The 19827-nt window shown below is 34.4% G+C and overlaps 1 protein-coding gene across 10 annotated transcripts in view; it reads left to right on the top strand.

Moving 5' to 3' along the window:
• Positions 1-19827, top strand: part of LOC100376400 (RIMS-binding protein 2-like) — a 133941-nt gene that overhangs the window by 78593 nt on the left and 35521 nt on the right. For 9 of the 10 annotated variants that reach the window (XM_085491229.1, XM_085491231.1, XM_085491227.1 and 6 more), the window contains 4 exons: positions 12860-12982; positions 13440-13544; positions 18291-18618; positions 19589-19705. In XM_085491229.1, coding sequence (XP_085347355.1) covers positions 12860-12982; positions 13440-13544; positions 18291-18618; positions 19589-19705 — 673 coding nt within the window. The remainder of the gene's footprint in view (positions 1-12859; positions 12983-13439; positions 13545-18290; positions 18619-19588; positions 19706-19827) is intronic. The other variant, XM_085491230.1, reaches the window with a different exon arrangement.

Below are 19827 nucleotides of genomic sequence, written 5' to 3'. Positions count from 1 at the left end.
ACCTCGAAAAAATATTTCTGTATTTTTAAGCAATTGAAGCATTTCATTTGGTAGGATGTTGATGTTAGATAATACTATCAGTGTTAGTGCTGCAATAATTTATGCTACACATGGATGCCTGTTAGGGCTGTCTAACAGAATTTGGATAAAGGTACATGGCTTGTTAGCTTTTTTTGAAAACTATACTCTATCACTATTTATTAGGTTATCATAGGTTTGTTTATTGTGACATTCGGCTTGTTTAGTGTTGATTAGATTTCTAACTATTTTCATTGATGTTAACACACAACAGGACAGGAAAACATGAACTTATATTTGCTTTAATTTCTTTCAGTGGATATATATACAAAATTAAGGCTATTTTATACATATGAATATTTATGCCCAAGCTTGGAAACACAAAAACAACAAAATCAAAACTTGTTGAGTTTAATAATCAGCCCACAAGGATACACAGACATTCAGTTTTATCATTTCTGAGTCTTATTTGATTGTGAGAATTTTTTTTTGAAAAAGGAGAGGTTGCGCAACACTTTAATGATGTAATAGCTCACATGTGTTGCAGTTGATAATGTAATTGATGGGAAATTTATTTATATCACCTGCTATCGTGAAGATACTTTATTAATGAGGCCCTGTGTGAATTATAGTGCTCCCATGATGCATTGTGGTACTCCCATGGTGCATTTTACTTTATGTGTGAACAATTTGGTCACATGGCAGTATAAGTGACGTCAACATTAAATTTGTTGCACAACTGAGTGAATTGCATCATGGGAGTACCGCAGCTTGTATATCTCCAGGTTGTTAAACTACCACTGTGATAACATGCGATACTTAATTTTCCCACCAATCATCTTTTCAATCTTGATATAACATCATTGCAATGTTGCAGGACTTGCTGTTATTTTGCTTCTCCAGGAAAAAAACACACTGAGAAGTATATTTGACAAATTGAGTGACAGTTTTCCATCATATAACATTTTATCATTAAAAACTCATTAAAAATGAGTCAGTTTGTCAGTAGTTGTCAGTTTTTGTTACTGTAAACGTCTGCAACGGATATCCTTTTTAATAAGATTATTTTACCTCATGCAAAGAATAACCTAATAATGGAGAGCAAAATGAACTGAAGAGTTTTTTTTTAGGTTTTTTTCAGACAGGCAATTAGTGTTGAAGGTGCTTGGCAATTGTGTTCAGTTTTGGTAGGTTTTCAGTTTGCATAGTGTTGGTTGGTTTCTAGTTTACACAGTGTTCAGTTTAGACAGGTTTTCAGTTTGCATAGTGTTGGTAGGTTTCTAGTTTACACAGTGTTCAGTTTTGGTAGGTTTTCAGTTTGCATAGTGTTGGTAGGTTTCTAGTTTACACAGTGTTCAGTTTTGGTAGGTTTTCAGTTTGCATAGTGTTGGTAGGTTTCTAGTTTACATAGTGTTCAGTTTTGGTAGGTTTCTATTTTACACAGTATTCAGTTTTGGTAGGTTTCTAGTTTACACAGTGTTCAGTTTTGGTAGGTTTCTAGTTTACACAGTGTTCAGTTTTGGTAGGTTTCTAGTTTACACAGTGTTCAGTTTTGGTAGGTTTTCTTGTTTAAACATTATCAATATTTCCTGTTTTATTATGTAGGGTTCAGTTTAGACAGAATTTTTCTACATATATACACCCCAAAAAGTAATCATACTGACAATATTTGATTTTTTTTTTCAAATTCTTGTAAATCCCATTTTAATACTCAGTATTATACATAACAACACAGTGACTGTATTTTCGTTTCACTATCCGTATTCAAGTAGCATGGATTACTCTCTCGTAAAAAAGGGCATTATTTGTAATTTGGAGTAGCGTACCTCCTCTATATTTTATAAGTGTCTACTTTTTAAAAGCGAAACTCCTTTACTTAACGATGAAATTGGTGATAGATGCCTGTTACAAATTACCCGACTACGTGAATATGTCGTCATTTATCATGATACTCGCATATTTTTGTAAGAGAATGGATTTCATAAATCTCTTGATTTTAAATTGTTAATTAAGTTATTTAATTGATGTGAGTACAAGCCATTTGTATTACTGATTTTTATTTTAAAGTCATTTGTTAAGTTCTACATGCATCAACTAAATTGTGTACAATGTTAATATGATCGTTCTTTATTACCTGGTAGTGTTTTCCTGCTTAAATTTGGTTATTATTTCCTTCAGATCTATCTTAGAGCGAATCAGCAGCTTGCCAATGTGTGTCGTTCTCTATCCAAATTACGAGGTCGCTTAACCATATGTAAAACACTTTGACGTACCTGCAAGCCATTTGTGGGAATTTTATTTTTCCCTCGGCTTGATTTAATTCTTAGTTTTTGGGGTTAAATAAGTGATCTTTCGCAGCGAACTATTCCATTTGGGAATTTTTTCTTACTACGTAATAAGTCTTCTCTACGGACCTATTCCATCTTCTGTAAAACCTTAATGCAAGTAGTTTGTCCCGCTGCTATTTGAATCGCTGTTACGGAATCGCAGATTGGGCGTCGCAATTCTCTTCCCATTTCTCATCCCAACTGAGTCGTCCATATCTATTAATTTTAAGTGGCTTGTACGGAACAGTGAATAACATTGTCAAAGTAATTACATTCTTGTGATGTACCAGCGGGATGTGTCTACCGCTTTGTTGTTGCCATGCCAATTATCAGTAAATGCATTCTCTGGTGTATTAGCACACTTAACATGCACAGATCCAAAAACTGAGGTGCATCTGTACGGTTTAGTGATATATCTCTGTTGTAAATTTTGTGAAATTAATCAAAGTGTTCAGAGTTATGACACAACACACATTTTCAGCCATTTCTGACCAAAAATGCCACTTTTTGACTCAAAAAACAAACTTAAATAACTTATGAATAATAATTTATGAACAAAATCCAAAGTGTATTGGGTGGCTTTGTGATTGACTTGGTGATTTGTATCTGTAGTCACCAAAAATAATCTTTCTCAAATCTTCACCCTAAAATCAATGTTCAACCTTTGAGTCTTAGCTTTAAACCAATGCAATTTTTTTCCATATTTTGTCAGAAATGTTAAACCTAATGGCAAATTATGTCCATTTGGTTCAAAATTATCAAAGAAAATATAAATAAAAAAGTGTTATAAATGTGAAATAGCACTGAAAAATAGAGAAACAAGACATTGATAGTTTTGCTATGTTTTTAATGTTTAATTTTGCACAAAAAAAAGTCAGAATCATCCTTGTAATCATCACGAATACATGTATTACCGGGTAATTTATACATTGTACTGTAACATCTGTATTAGAAGCCGCATCCTTAATGGAGGTCTCACCTATTCTTTTTGAACAATTGAGACCCCGAAATTTACCATTTCTCATATGTGTTGTAGATGCTTTAATAGAAGCTGCACCCCTTCTGTTGCATTTTACCATTTCAATAGAAGTCGTGTCTTCTAAATACAAATTTTACAGTACGTCTTTACTTTTTTCCAGCTTACTATGAAATAAGCAATAATTTACAATTATTAAGGTATTCCGGGGGTATTAATAAAAATTTTATTTCATGATAATAAATATTATTATTAAGTAATAATAATAAAATTACAATATTCATTTTTAAAACATTAACTTAATTAACCAACCACCGGAAGTGTAGTATTTTAATGGAGTGATATATTAGTTCTATAAGTTGAATCAAATTACACTATTCATCATTAAAACATGAACATGATTAACCAACCAGGTTCTGGTATTTTGATGTATTCCCAAATGTAATATTTGGTAGAGGACGAGAGACTTGTAGTTTACATGTGGTAATTGTGTAGTGTTTAATGGATATCTACGATACTAAATCAACTGATTGACCTTTTCAGATAAAAGATGTTTCGTTTGAGGTGTGCTTCATAAGCTGGCTCAGTTTTAATAAATGTCAAACCACCAATAGATGGTCTGCTTGCTTTTCTTGATGTTGTCCGTCTGTCAGTACTTTTTATTTTTGAGTGAAAAAAAAAAAGTATTCTCGCACAACCATGAACTTAGATGTGTGATAGATGATCCGGATTGGCCAAATTAGTTGACATGATTTGATCAGGAGATGAGTTTCCAGTTCTCCAGTTGCTAGGTTACTGAGTGTGAGCAGTGTCAAGAGAGAGAAGGAATAGTTGAATAGACATCTTTGAATGTTGTATCTCAGGCTATCTTACAATGTGTTTACAGATACACGCACTAAGACGTCCCGGATTACCCGGTATGTCATGCTTTATTCATCTTTATGAAGATGTTTCTCTCATTTTTACAAACATTTCGTGAGTGCAGCTTAGATGCCTACATTACAAGCACATTAAAAAATCTTTTGATTTAATTCTGCGCAGTCTTGATTGTGATTTCTAGTACGTGTTCCGCATCCCGAGATCAGATCTGTGTCACGCCAAGCAATGCATCCATTGAAGAACCAGGTACTAAGCTTATTACGCACACATAGGAAGGGAAAAAAAAAAAAAATCTTTTTAGGTTTTTTTCGATAGCACTATTTCACTATTCATAGAATTCCCTCCATGCTTTTGATGCATTTTCATGCCCAGGGTACTATGAGGGATTAGTCGGCATCATGAAGAGATTGATAAATTCTCTGTAGGTATGGCTTTTCTCTTTTGTATCTATCACGTACAGACAATTTATGTTCAACAAAAATAACGTTCATGTTTCTGGATATTGCTTTAGGGTTTGAAAATCAAATTTTCATAAACTAAAATTAAGAGAACAGTTTTTATGACAAATTAAAATAAAAAATAATGTGAGCCTACAACGATTTTTGGAAAATGGCCATCAGAAATGGTTTTATTTTGAGTACCTGTCATAACGATCCCAATACTATACAGAATACAAACTTTTTAGATTGTCTCTTATTTTTGAAGTTCATGAAAATTTGTTTTTCAAAACTGAAAGCGGTTTACAATATCTGGCCTCTGAAGTGAGAAGTCGAGTTTTATTTTGCAGAAACAATATGCATTAAGTTTGTTTGCATTTTTCTCATCCATTATGATCTAAATCTATGTGCAATTAGACAAGTTTTTAGTAGGGAAGATGGGATAATGTGATATGAGGCAGTATGAAGTTTGCTTTTTTTTTTTTTGGCTGGCTTAAGTTTGTGTGTTGAAGATTCAGAATGTTGCCATAGTGATTAGGATTAGGCCAAAAATAAATGAGTGCTGCTTTTCATCTTTGCGCGCATCAGTTTGAAACCTGTGCCTCACCCATTTTTTTTGGGGGGGGGGCAATTTTGCAGACCGGAAAAGTGTACCACATATGGTAGAATGAGGAAATGTTTGGCCCTCTGCTTTACAATTGTTTTTTTTTATCCAAATAAACCTTTACTGCGTGCATTTGAAAACATTTAAGGAACCATATCTTGTTGTCATAGTAATAAATAATCTTAATACCCCCCAAGAGATTAAAAAAAGCAAAAAAAAAAAAAAAAAAAAAAAAGATTTTTGCTTAGGGGGGAGTTCACCAAAAGTCCAAATTTATTTTCTCATTCCTACACACTATAAGCCATAAAAACAGGACTATAAATTTCAGAACTGGTTTTCGTTTGCTATCAATATATTATGTTCCAATTAAAGATGTCTTTTAAGAAATGGAAATCTGAAAAATAGCTGTACACACCCCTTTCTCGCTTGTATCTGAAATAGACACATTTTATCCAAAAGCATAAAACCCAAAGGATTTAATTTTCTTTTTGTTTGGTTTTATAGTTAAAAAAACAGAAAAATTAAAAATGCTGATTTAGGTCGGAATAGTTGTGAAAGAAAATTTCATCTTGGCGCTTTTTGTTGAGTAATTTCATCATCAGGTCATTAAACTCCCGCGTTTGATAGCGGCTTGATCCGGGATTTCTAACTTCCCAAATGTGTGCATGTGGCTCACTATTTAAATTAAATTTTCGCTTCCATTCACACACATTTGTGAGGTAGATTCATTTCGGTTTAACGAAATAATAAATGTCACTCATTTACATGCACCGTTTTGTTAACTTCATTCACACTTGACGTGCAAATTATTCCGAGTGCGACTGTGGTTCATTTAATAAATTAGACTGCCTTTCAGCGTATAGTAAGGTTGGAGCACCGCAGGGCAAAAATAACATGAAGACAGGTTTCCCAAATGGCCCCAAGTGTTTTATTCAACTAAGTATAATTACTTGTTTGTTTTTAAATGGATTTTGCCATCAGGAGATTAAGGTATGATGTACGAATGTCATGCGAAAGGTGAACTTTTTCTGATTCTGTATAGAATTTACAAAATTACTCTGGTGAAAAAATAAAAATTGCCAAATATTAATCTGCAAATATATTGATCTGTCAGTCGCAAAAATCCTTATGTCTTAATTATTTTATGATTTTTTGTTTTAGCAAAAGAAAAATATTATAATTATTATATTCTACAGTCAATAATTGAATAAAAAAAATAGTTGCATAATAAATACCTAATTTGCATAATTTAAACCATGTAAATGTATTTCCATAATTATTCATTTAATTATTCAAGAATAAAGTCAGCATTCTTTCATGGTATGACATTTAAAAAACAAAATATTTCTCCTCACATTCTGTAGTCTATGGTATCAAAATGTGAAAAAGTGGTTGCCATAGTTTCCGTGATGAAAACAAATATTTATCCATGTATGTAAACAAAATAATAAATCCTTCATCTGATAGTGTCGTTAACACCAAACTGTGAAAAATGATCTATTTTGGGAGGGATTTGATATTATGGACATCTTTTATGAAGTAAACCTGTTTAAGCTCACCAAACTTGGAAGTTGTTAAGATTTATATGCTGTAAAATCTGTATTAGAAGCCACGGTTTCTATTAAAGCAAGGGAATCACATGACATTACCCATGAATCTTTGTTTTGTTAGAGTGTGTTGTTATCGTCGCTTGGGACTCAATTCCTGCATATGCGTAGGTGACGACCCTCCCACTTTAAAATGATACAATGAAACAGGTGAATTTTTGGTTTTCAATTGCTTAAAAAGAATGGGTGTGACTTCTATTTGGGATGTGACTTCTAAAACAGATTTAACGCAGGTGATGGGTTTTACAGTGAAACTTCCAAAACCGAAGAACTCAGTTAATAGAGGTCTTTCATACAAACCAGTTACTTGATGTTAAGGGCTGGAAAATTGTTTTGGGTTTTGACAGGTTTTCGACTATATATTCTCAGAAGTAAGATTTGACAACAATTCCTTGAAAAAATGTAATTATATCATAATTTTGAAATCCTAAATTTTTATTTAATAATTGAGAAGCTGTTAAAGATTCTTTTTTATAGTTTTCTATACTGGTAATAATGGCCTATCCATCATACTTGTCAGAGTCAGTCTATCTGTCTCTACAAGCAGCCGTACTATTACACTTATTGCTAAAGGTTAACCTGCTAAAAAGGTACCCAATTAAAACTCTTAAACAGTTCCTTTTGGCTTTATTAGTGGCTCACTGTGATCAGCTATATTCAGAATCAGAATATCAGTAACTGTCTGGTTAATACCGTTTAGCATTTATTTAACATTCATTAAATTGAAGATGAGTTTTTATCACAGATATTTTGGAATTTTGAAACTGGGGGATGAGGAGATATAATCGGATATCAGATTAAATAATGATAATCTTGATCAAGTATTTTTTTTGAATTAAAGACGTTCAGCATTGGCTGTGTGCGATTTCAATCTATCGTTGTCTGGCTTCAGTAGTACTTTTAGTTTGTGATTGATTTAATGTAAGATTGGGATAGATAATTAAAAAACTTGTATAAATGCAAATAAAAATTCATATGTACAACTAGGGTATTCTGATTTTCAGAAAAGACGGGTCTCCTGTTGTGACGAAACAAATTTAATATGACCGTTTGTCGTCAGCTATATAGCATATCATGATAAATGCCTATAATTGACTGTATGAGAATTAATTTAAGATGTGGTGGGGGTGGCGATAACAACAATTTTTATATTACTCGAAGTCTACACGCCAAAACAAGGCATTTAAGCATTTCGCAGCTATAATTTCAAACAGAGAAGAAACATTCTAAATGAAAGCGCTAACCTCAATTGTTTATATTTTTATTTCCAAAAAAAACAACGTGTTCCTTGCGAAAATTAATCCCGATTTTCACGCTATATGGAGTTTGAATAAGATTGATTTTCGGAATAGCCTACGAATTTGAATCGTAATCTGATAACGTATGCAAAGTATGGCTTGGAAATAATATGCTAAGCAATTTACTTATCAACGTAGTGATTGTAGAGTGGTGTTAAAGGCTAATTCAGGTGAGATTGGAAAGTGGATTGAATATAAGTCGTGTAATAATATGAAAATAATGCATGGTTTTCTGATATACAAATACCCAAGAGAAAGTAGTTTGTGAGTACTTTGTGCTAAATTTTCAGAAGTATGCTACTAATGGAAATGTTGTAAGTTCAATAGCGCTATATGTATTCCTAATTTGTCTCAATACATAATCTCAAGAAAGCTGCTAAATCAGGGTGGGGTTGCAGGGTTGCTGCCCTTTTTTTAGGTCATTTTAAATCATAAAATACTCAAACAACTACCGGTATAAATAATCGTCTTCTGCACACACACGGTAATTGATTCCTAAGCGACGATAATACTGCAAACTGAAAATGCAAAGGCACATGGGTAGATGCTTGTTTGTAAACAACAACACACTATGGCCGTCTGTCGTATACACTTTAGAGAAAATTCAGCTTTTTCTACAGAAGTTTGAATAGCCTTCTTTGCAAAAATACAGTTTTTTTTTAGTTTTTTTTTCTCTCTTGCTATAATTAGATTTTATTGATTATTCAATCATTACTTCACAATGCAGCTATGGTGGTTGATGGAAAAGTGAAAAAAATATATCTAAGTTTGGTAAAAGTAAATGTCTTGTGATTTCCCCTGAATTCAACTTAAGGCCCCAGGTGCAAAGTGACTATGGTGTTTCCAGTATGGCAGTTACATTTCCTCTTATCTAAATTTTCAACTTTTCAGATAAGAACCAGATGAGTTGTTTTTTTAGTCCCTGTATGAAAATAGAAAAAATTTATGTTGAGTCCATCTGTGTGTGCATTTGGATGATATTATTTCTTGGACATGTGTAAACGGACTAAAATACCAGTTGCTTTTTGTTTCTTTATTTATTTCAAAATAGCTGACATGTTTTTGAATAATATTAAAGCAAATAATCTGCATTCTGTTTCAAGTGTGTTAAGAGAAATTACACAGAAATTTGACGAACATATGTATGAATATGAAGTATCATGTGTCATACATGTACCTCGATGAATGTTGCTATTACATTATACTGACATTATGAACATTTTTTTGTTGGATCAAACCCTTTTATTCAAAATGATCATGTTGATGTTTTTCGTACTTAATACTTTAGATTTTTGTTATAAAATAATGGGAGAATGGGGTAACATTTTGATTTTTTTTAATCATCAACAAAAACATTATTCAAACAAGTATACAAATAAGGCAGTGGATAAAATAAAATTTACTATTAGATTACTATTATTTCTTTACTATAACTTATCATCTTCTTCATGTCAGTTATATTTAAAGCATTCAATTACCTGTGCAGTATACAGTTTTGTTTCACAGAGTTCTTGTTTTCAATTTTTCTGAATGACATTACTCATGTTGCTATGGCAATATATGATGTTTCCTCCTTCATTTCCTGGAATATCAAGATTAATGTTTATTTGATACATTCATCGCTATGCGCCACTACATCATCTCGTTTAAGTTTGTAATCAAATTATCCGGCATGTACGATAGTTTGTCATACAGGGTAAAGTTTAAAGGTTAAAGGTGATCCTTAAAAAAGAAAATCATTGCTTTGCAGGAAATGCATTTGTGATGTCTGGATTTGTTCTATTTACATGTAGAAGCACATGACCCTAGATGATCTCTTCGGCATAAAGCCTAATTTTTGACGGTGTGCGGTCAAAAAGTTTTTTTTTTTTGAAGTTCACACAGAATTAAAAATTGTGCTCAACAAGACTGGCACGACGACGACGACACTTCCCTCAGTTCCTATCACAATTTTAAGTCATCGTTTTATCAAGAAAAATATTTGTCTTAAAATTTACTACTGCGTTATTGAGGTTATGATGTTCTCACAATTCTGAATTGAAAAGGGATGACCTTCTTGATAATAGATTTTGCGAATACTGTGTTGAACCCAATCAATTTGATATTGAAGACGAATATATTTTTCTGGCTATTTGCCCTCTCTATCACTGTATGCATTAGAACAGATTTTCTGCCTCTGTGGTTTTGCACTAACCCCTACAAATTTAGTTTAAGTTTTAGTTTTAGTTCAAGAAATGAGTTCAAAAGCAGAGTATGAATGTATTTCATCATTACCATTTGATAAACTTAATAAAATGAAAAAATATTTGCGTTTTGGGCCAATGGCTTTTTATTTTGCAATAAACTTAGTCACAAACTGTATTCTCTCTCAAGTTTATGAAAGTGAAAACATTTATTAAGCGTTAAGACTTTAATAACAGTTTATAAATTTTTTAATTTTTTGCATTATGGAAATTTTATGGTATTTGTGAACTGTTGTGAAAAATCTTTTCGTTGTTTTCCCTGATGAAATTCGCAGAAAGTTATTTCTCTCGATAATTAAACATGTTGCAATCATTTTATAAAATATAAATAACATAAATGTAGTACGTGCCTGACATTTATATCCTAGTAACATCAAGTATGTACTTTTATGCAAGTGTCTGATATGCACGACATCTTGTTTTCCCCACGGTGTACATTATACAAGTATCAAGACAGAATTATTTCCACTACTGGTATCGGCTAAGGTCAGGGTTCAACTTACTGTTTGAAGAGTGAGGCAGATAGAAAGATCAATAACCTTCTGCTGGTTGTTTAAACTTAGCTGTCAGAAAACTTATTGATGGGGATTCTTTGAAATAAAAGTATTTGTCTTCTTATGAATTTTTAGAGAGTGATATGTTTTTTTTTTATTTTGAGGAAGTCTAACAGATGAACAGTTCTTGCCCTGGTTGTGGTGTTTGCATCAATGAACAGTTCTCACCCTGGTTGCGGTGTTTGTATCAATGAACAGTTTTTGCCCTGGTTGTGGTGTTTGCATCAATGAACAGTTCTCACCCTGGTTGCGGTGTTTGCATCAATGAACAGTTCTTGCCCTGCTTGTGGTGTTTGCATCAATGAACAGTTCTCACCCTGATTGGGGTGTTTGCATCAATGAACAGTTCTCACTCTGGTTGCGGTGTTTGCACCAATGAACAGTTCTTGCCCTGGTTAGGGTGTTTGCATCAATGAACAGTTCTCACCCTGGTTGCAGTGTTTGCATCAATGAACAGTTCTTGCCCTGGTTGTGGTGTTTGCATCAATGAACAGTTCTCACCCTGGTTGCGGTGTTTGCGACAATGAACAGTTCTTGCCCTGGTTGTGGTGTTTGCATCAATGAACAGTTCTCACCCTGGTTGCGGTGTTTGCGACAATGAACAGTTCTTGCCCTGGTTGCGGCGTTTGCATCAATGAACAGTTCTCACCCTGATTGCGGTGTTTGCATCAATGAACAGTTCTCACTCTGGTTGCGGTGTTTGCATCAATGAACAGTTCTTGCACTGGTTGTGGTGTTTGCATCAATGAACAGTTCTCACCCTGGTTGAGGTGTTTGCATCAATGAACAGTTCTTGCCCTGGTTGCGGCGTTTGCATCAATGAACAGTTCTCACCCTGATTGCGGTGTTTGTATCAATGAACAGTTCTCACCTGGCTGCGGTGTTTGCATCAATGAACAGTTCTTGCCCTGGTTGTGGTGTTTGCATCAATGAACAGTTCTCACCCTGGTTGTGGTGTTTGTATCAATGAACAGTTCTTGCCCTGGTTGCAGTGTTTGCATCAATGAACAGTTCTCGCCTTGGTTGCGGTGTTTGCAACAACGAACAGTTCTCACCCTGGTTGCAGTGTTTTGCATCAATGAACAGTTCTCGCCCTGGTTGTGGTGTTTGCATCAATGAACAGTTCTCACTCTGGTTGCGGTGTTTGCATAAATGAACAGTTCTTGCCCTGGTTGAGGTGTTTGCATCAATGAACAGTTCTCACCCTGGTTGTGGTGTTTGCATCAATGAACAGTTCTCGCCCTGGTTGTGGTGTTTGCATCAATGAACAGTTCTCACTCTGGTTGAGGTGTTTGCATCAATGAACAGTTCTCACCCTGGTTGTGGTGTTTGCATCAATGAACAGTTCTCACCCTGATTGCGGTGTTTGTATCAATGAACAGTTCTTGCCCTGGTTGCGGTGTTTGCATCAATGAACAGTTCTCACCCTGGTTGTGGTGTTTGCATCAATGAACAGTTCTCACTCTGGTTGAGGTGTTTGCATCAATGAACAGTTCTCACCCTGGTTGTGGTGTTTGCATCAATGAACAGTTCTCACCCTGATTGCGGTGTTTGTATCAATGAACAGTTCTTGCCCTGGTTGCGGTGTTTGCATCAATGAACAGTTCTCGCCCTGGTTGCGGTGTTTGCGGCAATGAACAGTTCTTGCCCTGGTTGCAGTGTTTACTTCAATAAACTGTTCTTGTGATGAAAATACAGACTATAAATCATTAAGTTTTGCTTGCCAGAATTGTTTGTGATTCGATTCAGATAAATTGAACAAATATCACACATTTCCAACACTACATGCTTTTGAGTTTATCACCCACTTATGACTTTACTTGTCTCTCTAAAACAGTTTTCAGCATAGCAGCCATTTTGTACCTCTATGACATACCATTTATGTCTGACAAGGGAATTGGGTTGTTTTTTTACAGATAAATGAAGATCGCAGACGTTTACAAGAACAAGTGATAGAGATTGAAGTCAAAAATCAGACTTTATCTAACGACCGCGATAACCTGAAAGATACAGTCGACAAACTGGAGGCAGCCATCAAGGTATGCTACCTATCATCAGTACTGTAGTAGTCATGTGGTACAAAAAATAAAATTCTGCTGCTATTTTTTGTAGTTGTGTACCAAAATTTTTGAAGAATAATTTGTTCATTTTTTAAATCAGCTGTTACAAGAAATGTAGAAGGGCTTTCCTGATTGGCTAGTCACTTTTGGTGATTTAGAATAAATGAATAATTATAGCTTGGCATTTCTAATTGGTTAATTTAACTACCCCCCTCTCTCTGCTTTATTCTAAACCCTCTCTCTACTCTACACATCCCTCCTGCTTTTTGCAATCTTCTACTTTTTAATAAAATTATGCTTTTCTGTTTTTTACATGTCAATTTTATCATCTTTTCACTACTTCTGGCGTCATGGTATTAAAAATAAATGAAAAACAAAACAAAAACATTTGCTCACTTGGCTCTATCAAAATTACTGGACTGAATTTTCTTTGTAGCATATGCAAGACGCCGCTGAGAAGCGGAAACAACTTGAGGCTGAGTACCAGGAAGCTCGGAATAGTCTTCAGTCCAAGCAGGACGAAATCCGGCAGCTACAACAGGTTGGTTTAAAATGGCAACTCTATGCTGGCATCTCAAATTATTATATTATATATATATAGGTCATCATTTGCACAAAAAAGGATGAATTTGCGTTCAGTGGATCCAAAGCTCAAACTCAAACAGTGTTCTCATCAGACACAAGACATGAAATATTTGCCTTATGGTGTAATTTTTTGTCCCAGGTTTTTTACTCAAATTTGTCTCATGAAAATGTTAGAAAATACAACTGACAATTCATAAATGTTTCACAAATAATTTGACTACACCCTCTACCATAAGAAGAATTAAATACTTTATGTCGCAGTCTCATGTTCCTCATGTACGGGTAATTGTCTCATAATTTCTAACTTGATGGAACAATTACGCTCCATGGTGATAACACTGCAAACGTGCATTAAGCAATTGCAGCCAACAATGTACAAAGAGAAATCTATTGAAAAAAAATTCTTGAACGAAACAAAGTATGTTTTAAAATGGGGTGCGTTGGCACCGTTGTTGGAATGATTATCTCCTGTACTAAATGTTTTTATAATGTTCTATATGTCGTGTCTGTGACGTTTTTACTGTTATGTGAACATTGTAATTATTATTAGAAAAATGTATGCTATATTTATACATTACATACATCTATGATGAATCATGGCCGACTGGTGGCCATTTTTTACTTCATATAGGCTTTATAATTTTTGTGATACATATTGGGATATCTATGTCAATATCAGTTTCTCAGGCTTGCATTGACCAATTATGTTGATACACATGCAGTGTACATTGCATCTTGCAAATTGTGTGTACCTACTATCTGGTCAATAGAACTAGTTCACAGTAAAACCTATCATAAACTATAACAGAATAGCTGGAACAGTCCTTTCCTTGCACCCATATTAAACTAATTTGAGAAAAAAAAAATTAAACTCTTTATTTAGTTTACATAATAATTAATTATCAATAATAATTTAAATAATTAAATTACTTTAAAGAAAAAAAAGTTTGGACTGATCCCACGTGACTTCTTGTCGCATAGGTGCTTGTCACATCATGTGTGTTCCCTATAGCTTGCATTCATGCGTAGTGCTCACATCTCAGAGCATATCCAATGTTATTATCATCGTAATACTCTTGAACTTGACATGTTGAATGCAAATTAAGTTGGAAGCTATAAACCCTCGGTAATGACTGATTTCTATGCTTAAAGTAAATCTTTATGTTCATGTCTTGTCAGTTTCGCTGTCTTTGTGATGTGGTATATTGCACTCCAGAGACTGACTTGGCATTCAGTTCATCTTTGATAAATTAGTCGTGGATTATATTTTTAAACTTGGAATGGATCAAATAGATATTTGTGTGTTGTATAGTCAGGGTTTGAGGGGATTGGAGTTGGGTCAGCGCAAGTGGTCAGAGTGGGTTAAGAATCGTTGTCGTGACTACATGCTTTATAGTGTAGATGGCTACAGTAACATTGAGACAGTAGAACTCATAGTTGTTGATGCATACTTAATGGGGCATGTTTATTGATGAGGAACAATTCACCCTCCTATCAATTGGGACAAAGCCCACTGGCTGGAGATAAATAACAACCAATTGATGCAAAGTTGCCTACTTGTCAGTGTAAATTAACTAGCCTTCTAATTGGTACTAAGTAAAACATTTTGGATTGGTTCAAAGGAACACAAATTTTGATTAGTGCAAAGTAACACAAATTTTGATTAGTGCAAAGTGACACAAATTTTGTTTGGTGCAAAGTAACACACATTTTGATTGGTGCAGGGTATAAACCCATATTTGTATTGGTGCAAAGTAAAACACCATGTGATTGGGTGACGCACCTTCTTATTTGTGCATAGAAATTGATTGGTGTGAAGCAGCATCATTTCTATACAAGCAAAATACCCCTATTAAAATTTGTCGTTTGCTGTAGGTGATAAAATCATTCTAATAAGTAGTGTAAAAAAGCTATGATTCCAAATCTGTTGTGGTCACAATTTATGGTAATTTTGGTTTTATGTTGTGTTGGTTAGTACTCTACTTTAAGTTTAATGGATTAAACGATTTCTTGTTTCATTTTCTTTGCGTCATGAATATTTATTTATCATTTTAAGAGCAGGATGTCATATTACAGTATCCAGTGCTACTGTCTTTTTATTTCCGCCGCAATAAGGACTGAAAATTACGAAAGAATTTACTGATACTAAATTTTATAGAATTTTTAAAATTCCATTCCTATTTTGCGAATCTATGAGAAACATACTTGTTAAGATTGTGGATAAGTAATGAGAAATTAACTGCAGAATATGAAATTGGCTGAGTTAGAGGGCTTTATTTCTCCTGAAATGTCAGTTAGGTGGCTTTATTTCTCCTGAAATGTCAGTTAGGTGGCTTTATTTCTCCTGAAATGTCAGTTACATTGTAGGTACATGCATGTTTGTCTGAAAGGATAAGAACTTCAAGTACTCTCAAAATGAAATGTCTGGAAACGTCAGGGTGAGATTTTAATTTTTAGTGAAAACAACTGTTTTATGTTTTTAAGCTTGTTCTGGGAGTAATAATACACATATTTTGTGAAATAGGAATGAAACTTTAAAGCCTGAATATTGACCATTTATAATAAAATAAGGAGAAATCTGGGATGATTGTGATTGATTTTGTAATTTTTCAAAAATTTGATAAGATGCAAATTCAAACACTATTCCACCTTAACCCGTTTGCTAACTTATTTCAACTATGACAAAATTAAAAAACTCAATATTAAGAAGATACTTTCAGATTCAACTGTGATATTTTATTGAAACTGCAACACCTGAGCAAAATGTAATCCATGTATTTGAATAGCAAACAAAAGCGTGAAAGTTCATCTGTACTTCTTGTATTTCTAATCAAAAACTCCATCATGAATAATTCCCCAGTTATGACAGTTCTATTATTAATAAACACAATGGTATTAAATGATATTGCAGTCACTAACAGTTCAAGGTCCTGGTACTGGTTTTCAAGCTTAATTTTCAAAATGAGTCGTGCATCTGAGTCAATGTTTGTCATTTATTTATTGCTTACAAGCCCTAAATTTGTTGCTGCAAATTGTGGCCTTAATTGGCATTATGCTTTCGTATATGCATCAATGATCTACGCACAAAAGAATGTGTGCGTCTGCAAATGATAGCCGTTTTTTTTTCTTCCTTTCATTTTAATCTAAATTTGTTTTTTGTTGACATCTCTTGCCTTTTTGTGATTGTTGCTGACGACATTAAAAAAATTAACTGAGAAAGTACACATAGAAATTGAAGCGTACCTTCTATTAAATAAGTTGATTAGTTTTTGCGTATGGTAATCCCAACTCTGAATCCATTCTTGCTTTCATCATGGTTGAAATATCACCCTATTGTACAGAGACAAATGTCATAGTTCCAGTGAATTCTTTGACAACAAATCAATCCTATCTTCACGTTGTGTTTGACGATCATCTCATGGCCCTGGGGACACAAAGCAATTGCATTTATTTCCTTTTTGTAAAGTTAAAATTTATTTTTGGGATTTGAGAAATGTCAATTATTCTCTGCATGCTGGAGGCAAATGTCTGTTCTGTCGTCTTGTTTCATCAAGTGCATATTTGTTTGTACAATATAACATCAATAGTGACAAATCAGAAAAATATACTGCCCTCAGAAATGAATACTGCCCTCTATCATCAGAGGGGAGTACTGCCCCCTTACCAGATGTGAATTCTGCTCCAGAAATGAATACTGCCCTCTATCATCAGAGGGGAGTACTGCTCCCTCACCAGATGTGAATTCTGCTCCAGAAATGAATACTGCCCTCTATAATCAAAAGGGAGTACTGCCCTCTCACCAGATGTAAATTCTGCCCTCAGAGATGAATACTGCCCTCTATCATCTGAGATGAATAATTCTCTCAGATGAATACTGCCCTCAGAAATGAATACTGCCCTCTAACATCAGATTATTTACTGTCTCTTAAAAAAGTTTAAGATGAATACTATACTTTTTCCTTGTATTTTTCAATATTTCTGTAAATGAACACTAATTTTTGAGCCAACAGACAAAATTTTAGTAAATTTTCAGTTTTTACTCAAAAAATGTGGCTACTTTTCTCCAAGTCTTCTGAAGGAAAGTGCAGACTATCAACAGGACTATTTTGTGATGAAAAAAAGAGAAGGTAAAAACCACACACCAAATAAAAATTAAATCAATGAACAGTTTTAGCATACATTTTTATCTTCAGCAAATCTGATCACTGGTTTTTAACTTTGTCATTTTTGTTGATAAGTGAAATTCGCTAAATTTAATCCATGTAGAATAACAATAAAACTCATTATTACTCCAGCCAAATTCATGAAAATCCAGTGGAATTGCTCAAAACATCAAAATAGTGAAAATTAGTTTTACATTAATTTAAGAGGGGATTGGTTCAGGTGCTTGTCTCCAAACACTGATATGAATTACAGGGTGGTTAAGTACACTGTATCTACTACCTATCGCTAATATTACACGACTACTTTGAAATACTTTCACAACAATTCCCCAACATAAATATTTTCCCTGATTGGCAGATTTAGTGAAATATAAAATCTGGCGAATATACTTTTCTGTTTTTATATTTTCACATTTAACTCATCAAAAATCAGTGAAATAAGTTTCATATAAAACTCCCAAAATAAGTTCTAAAATAAAGAATTACATATTCTTACATATTTATACAAATGTTGTAAACCTACTTTAAATTAATTTCAGGAGCAGGAAGCGGCAAAGAAGACACACAGACATGCTGTAGATCAGCTGGAACACAAAGTGCAGGAACTCGAACGCAAATGTGGCGAACAAACAGAAACATTTAGCAAGCTTTCTCAGGAGCTGAGCTCTTTGAGACATGATGCCACTAGCCGGAGAGCTGGCTCTCCCAAAGTGGAAATTGCGATCCAGACATCCCCAGAAAGCCTCTCAGATGAAGGGTTTGGTGACAATGGTAGCATGACGCCACGGAAACAAGACGAGAAACGGAAAGCTAGTTCTGTGTCTGCTTCGTTGGCTGCTGAAGGGGTACTAGATGACGTTTCTAGAGGTAACGTGTGACACTGTATGAAACATAAGGGGGAGAGGGTATTAAGGAAGACAATTTTAACCTTTTAGAAGAATGTTAAGGGGGTGTTAAATTGCATGAGGAATTGCTTGTAATCATTGGAACGATGTCGCTTCTTTTTAAGAGTTCACTCATGATATAACTAACACTCATATTGTATGTCTGCCACTAATTCTAATAATGTTAATCGTGGTGTCGCATCTTAATATCACTGCATTTCATATTTTTGTTTCTGTTTCTTTTTTGTATTCTGTATTGTTTTTTGCATTCATTTACTGTATTAGTTGATGATTTTCTTGAGGGTTTTTCACTGGATTATGCTGTTCGAAAACTTAAAAAACCCTCGGAATCGGTCAAGTCAGTTGACACAGGTAGGTCTTGCGTGAAGACCATGATTCCATCTGTCCCTCATAACCCAACAATTGCTGTATTAATATCCACATATTTTTTATTTAATTGTTTTATTTGACATGTTGTCATGGTAACTGCATGCTGCATGGTAGTTGCATGTTGTTTATTTGTCAGTTATAAAAATGTGCGTGTCCACTAACTGTCGGCGTTCATCTTGGTTACCACCATTGGGTCAATTTGTCCTCTGGCTGACCTCAATCCAGACACTATTTGGTCAACCTATACTCTCTTGTCCTTGCACACTTCGGTCACTCTGGTCAATTGTGGTTTATAGCACAGTCTCTGGTCACTGCTACCCCTACTGACTTGGTTGTCACCTGTATCAAATTTCTTCTCTTGTCATCCTCAAGTCGCATTCTCTGGTCACTTCTACGTCAATTTCCATACCTCTTGGTACTTGATTGGTCATTGTGGTGTTCGTTGTTGCTCGTCTTTCAATCCACCATGCAAGTTCTTCAAATGACTCTCTTGTGCAAGCATGAGACGTACCATGTCTCGTATGTTCGATAGTTGTTCCTTTATTTGGGTATTTTTTACGCAGGATATATAGAAGGGGATGACGATTTGTTCGAACAGTTTTGGGATGCCGTTGTAGTTGGTGTTGAGGATCTTTCTTATAGCGCCGAGATTAAACGACTAACTATGTCAGAAAGTGAAGGTGAGAGTGCCATTAGAGACAATGAGGGCATCTATGCATGGTTTCCATGGTCAGTTATGTGCTATGTACTGGGTTACCTCTCGACAACAGGTTATTCTGTTCTGTATAACACATAACTCAAT

The sequence above is a fragment of the Saccoglossus kowalevskii genome, chromosome 16 (assembly GCF_978046115.1).
Source record: "Saccoglossus kowalevskii chromosome 16, keSacKowa6.1, whole genome shotgun sequence".
Classification (NCBI taxonomy): Eukaryota; Metazoa; Hemichordata; class Enteropneusta; family Harrimaniidae; genus Saccoglossus; species Saccoglossus kowalevskii.
Note: the sequence above shows the minus strand (reverse complement) of the source record. Positions and strands in the feature narration are given on the sequence as shown.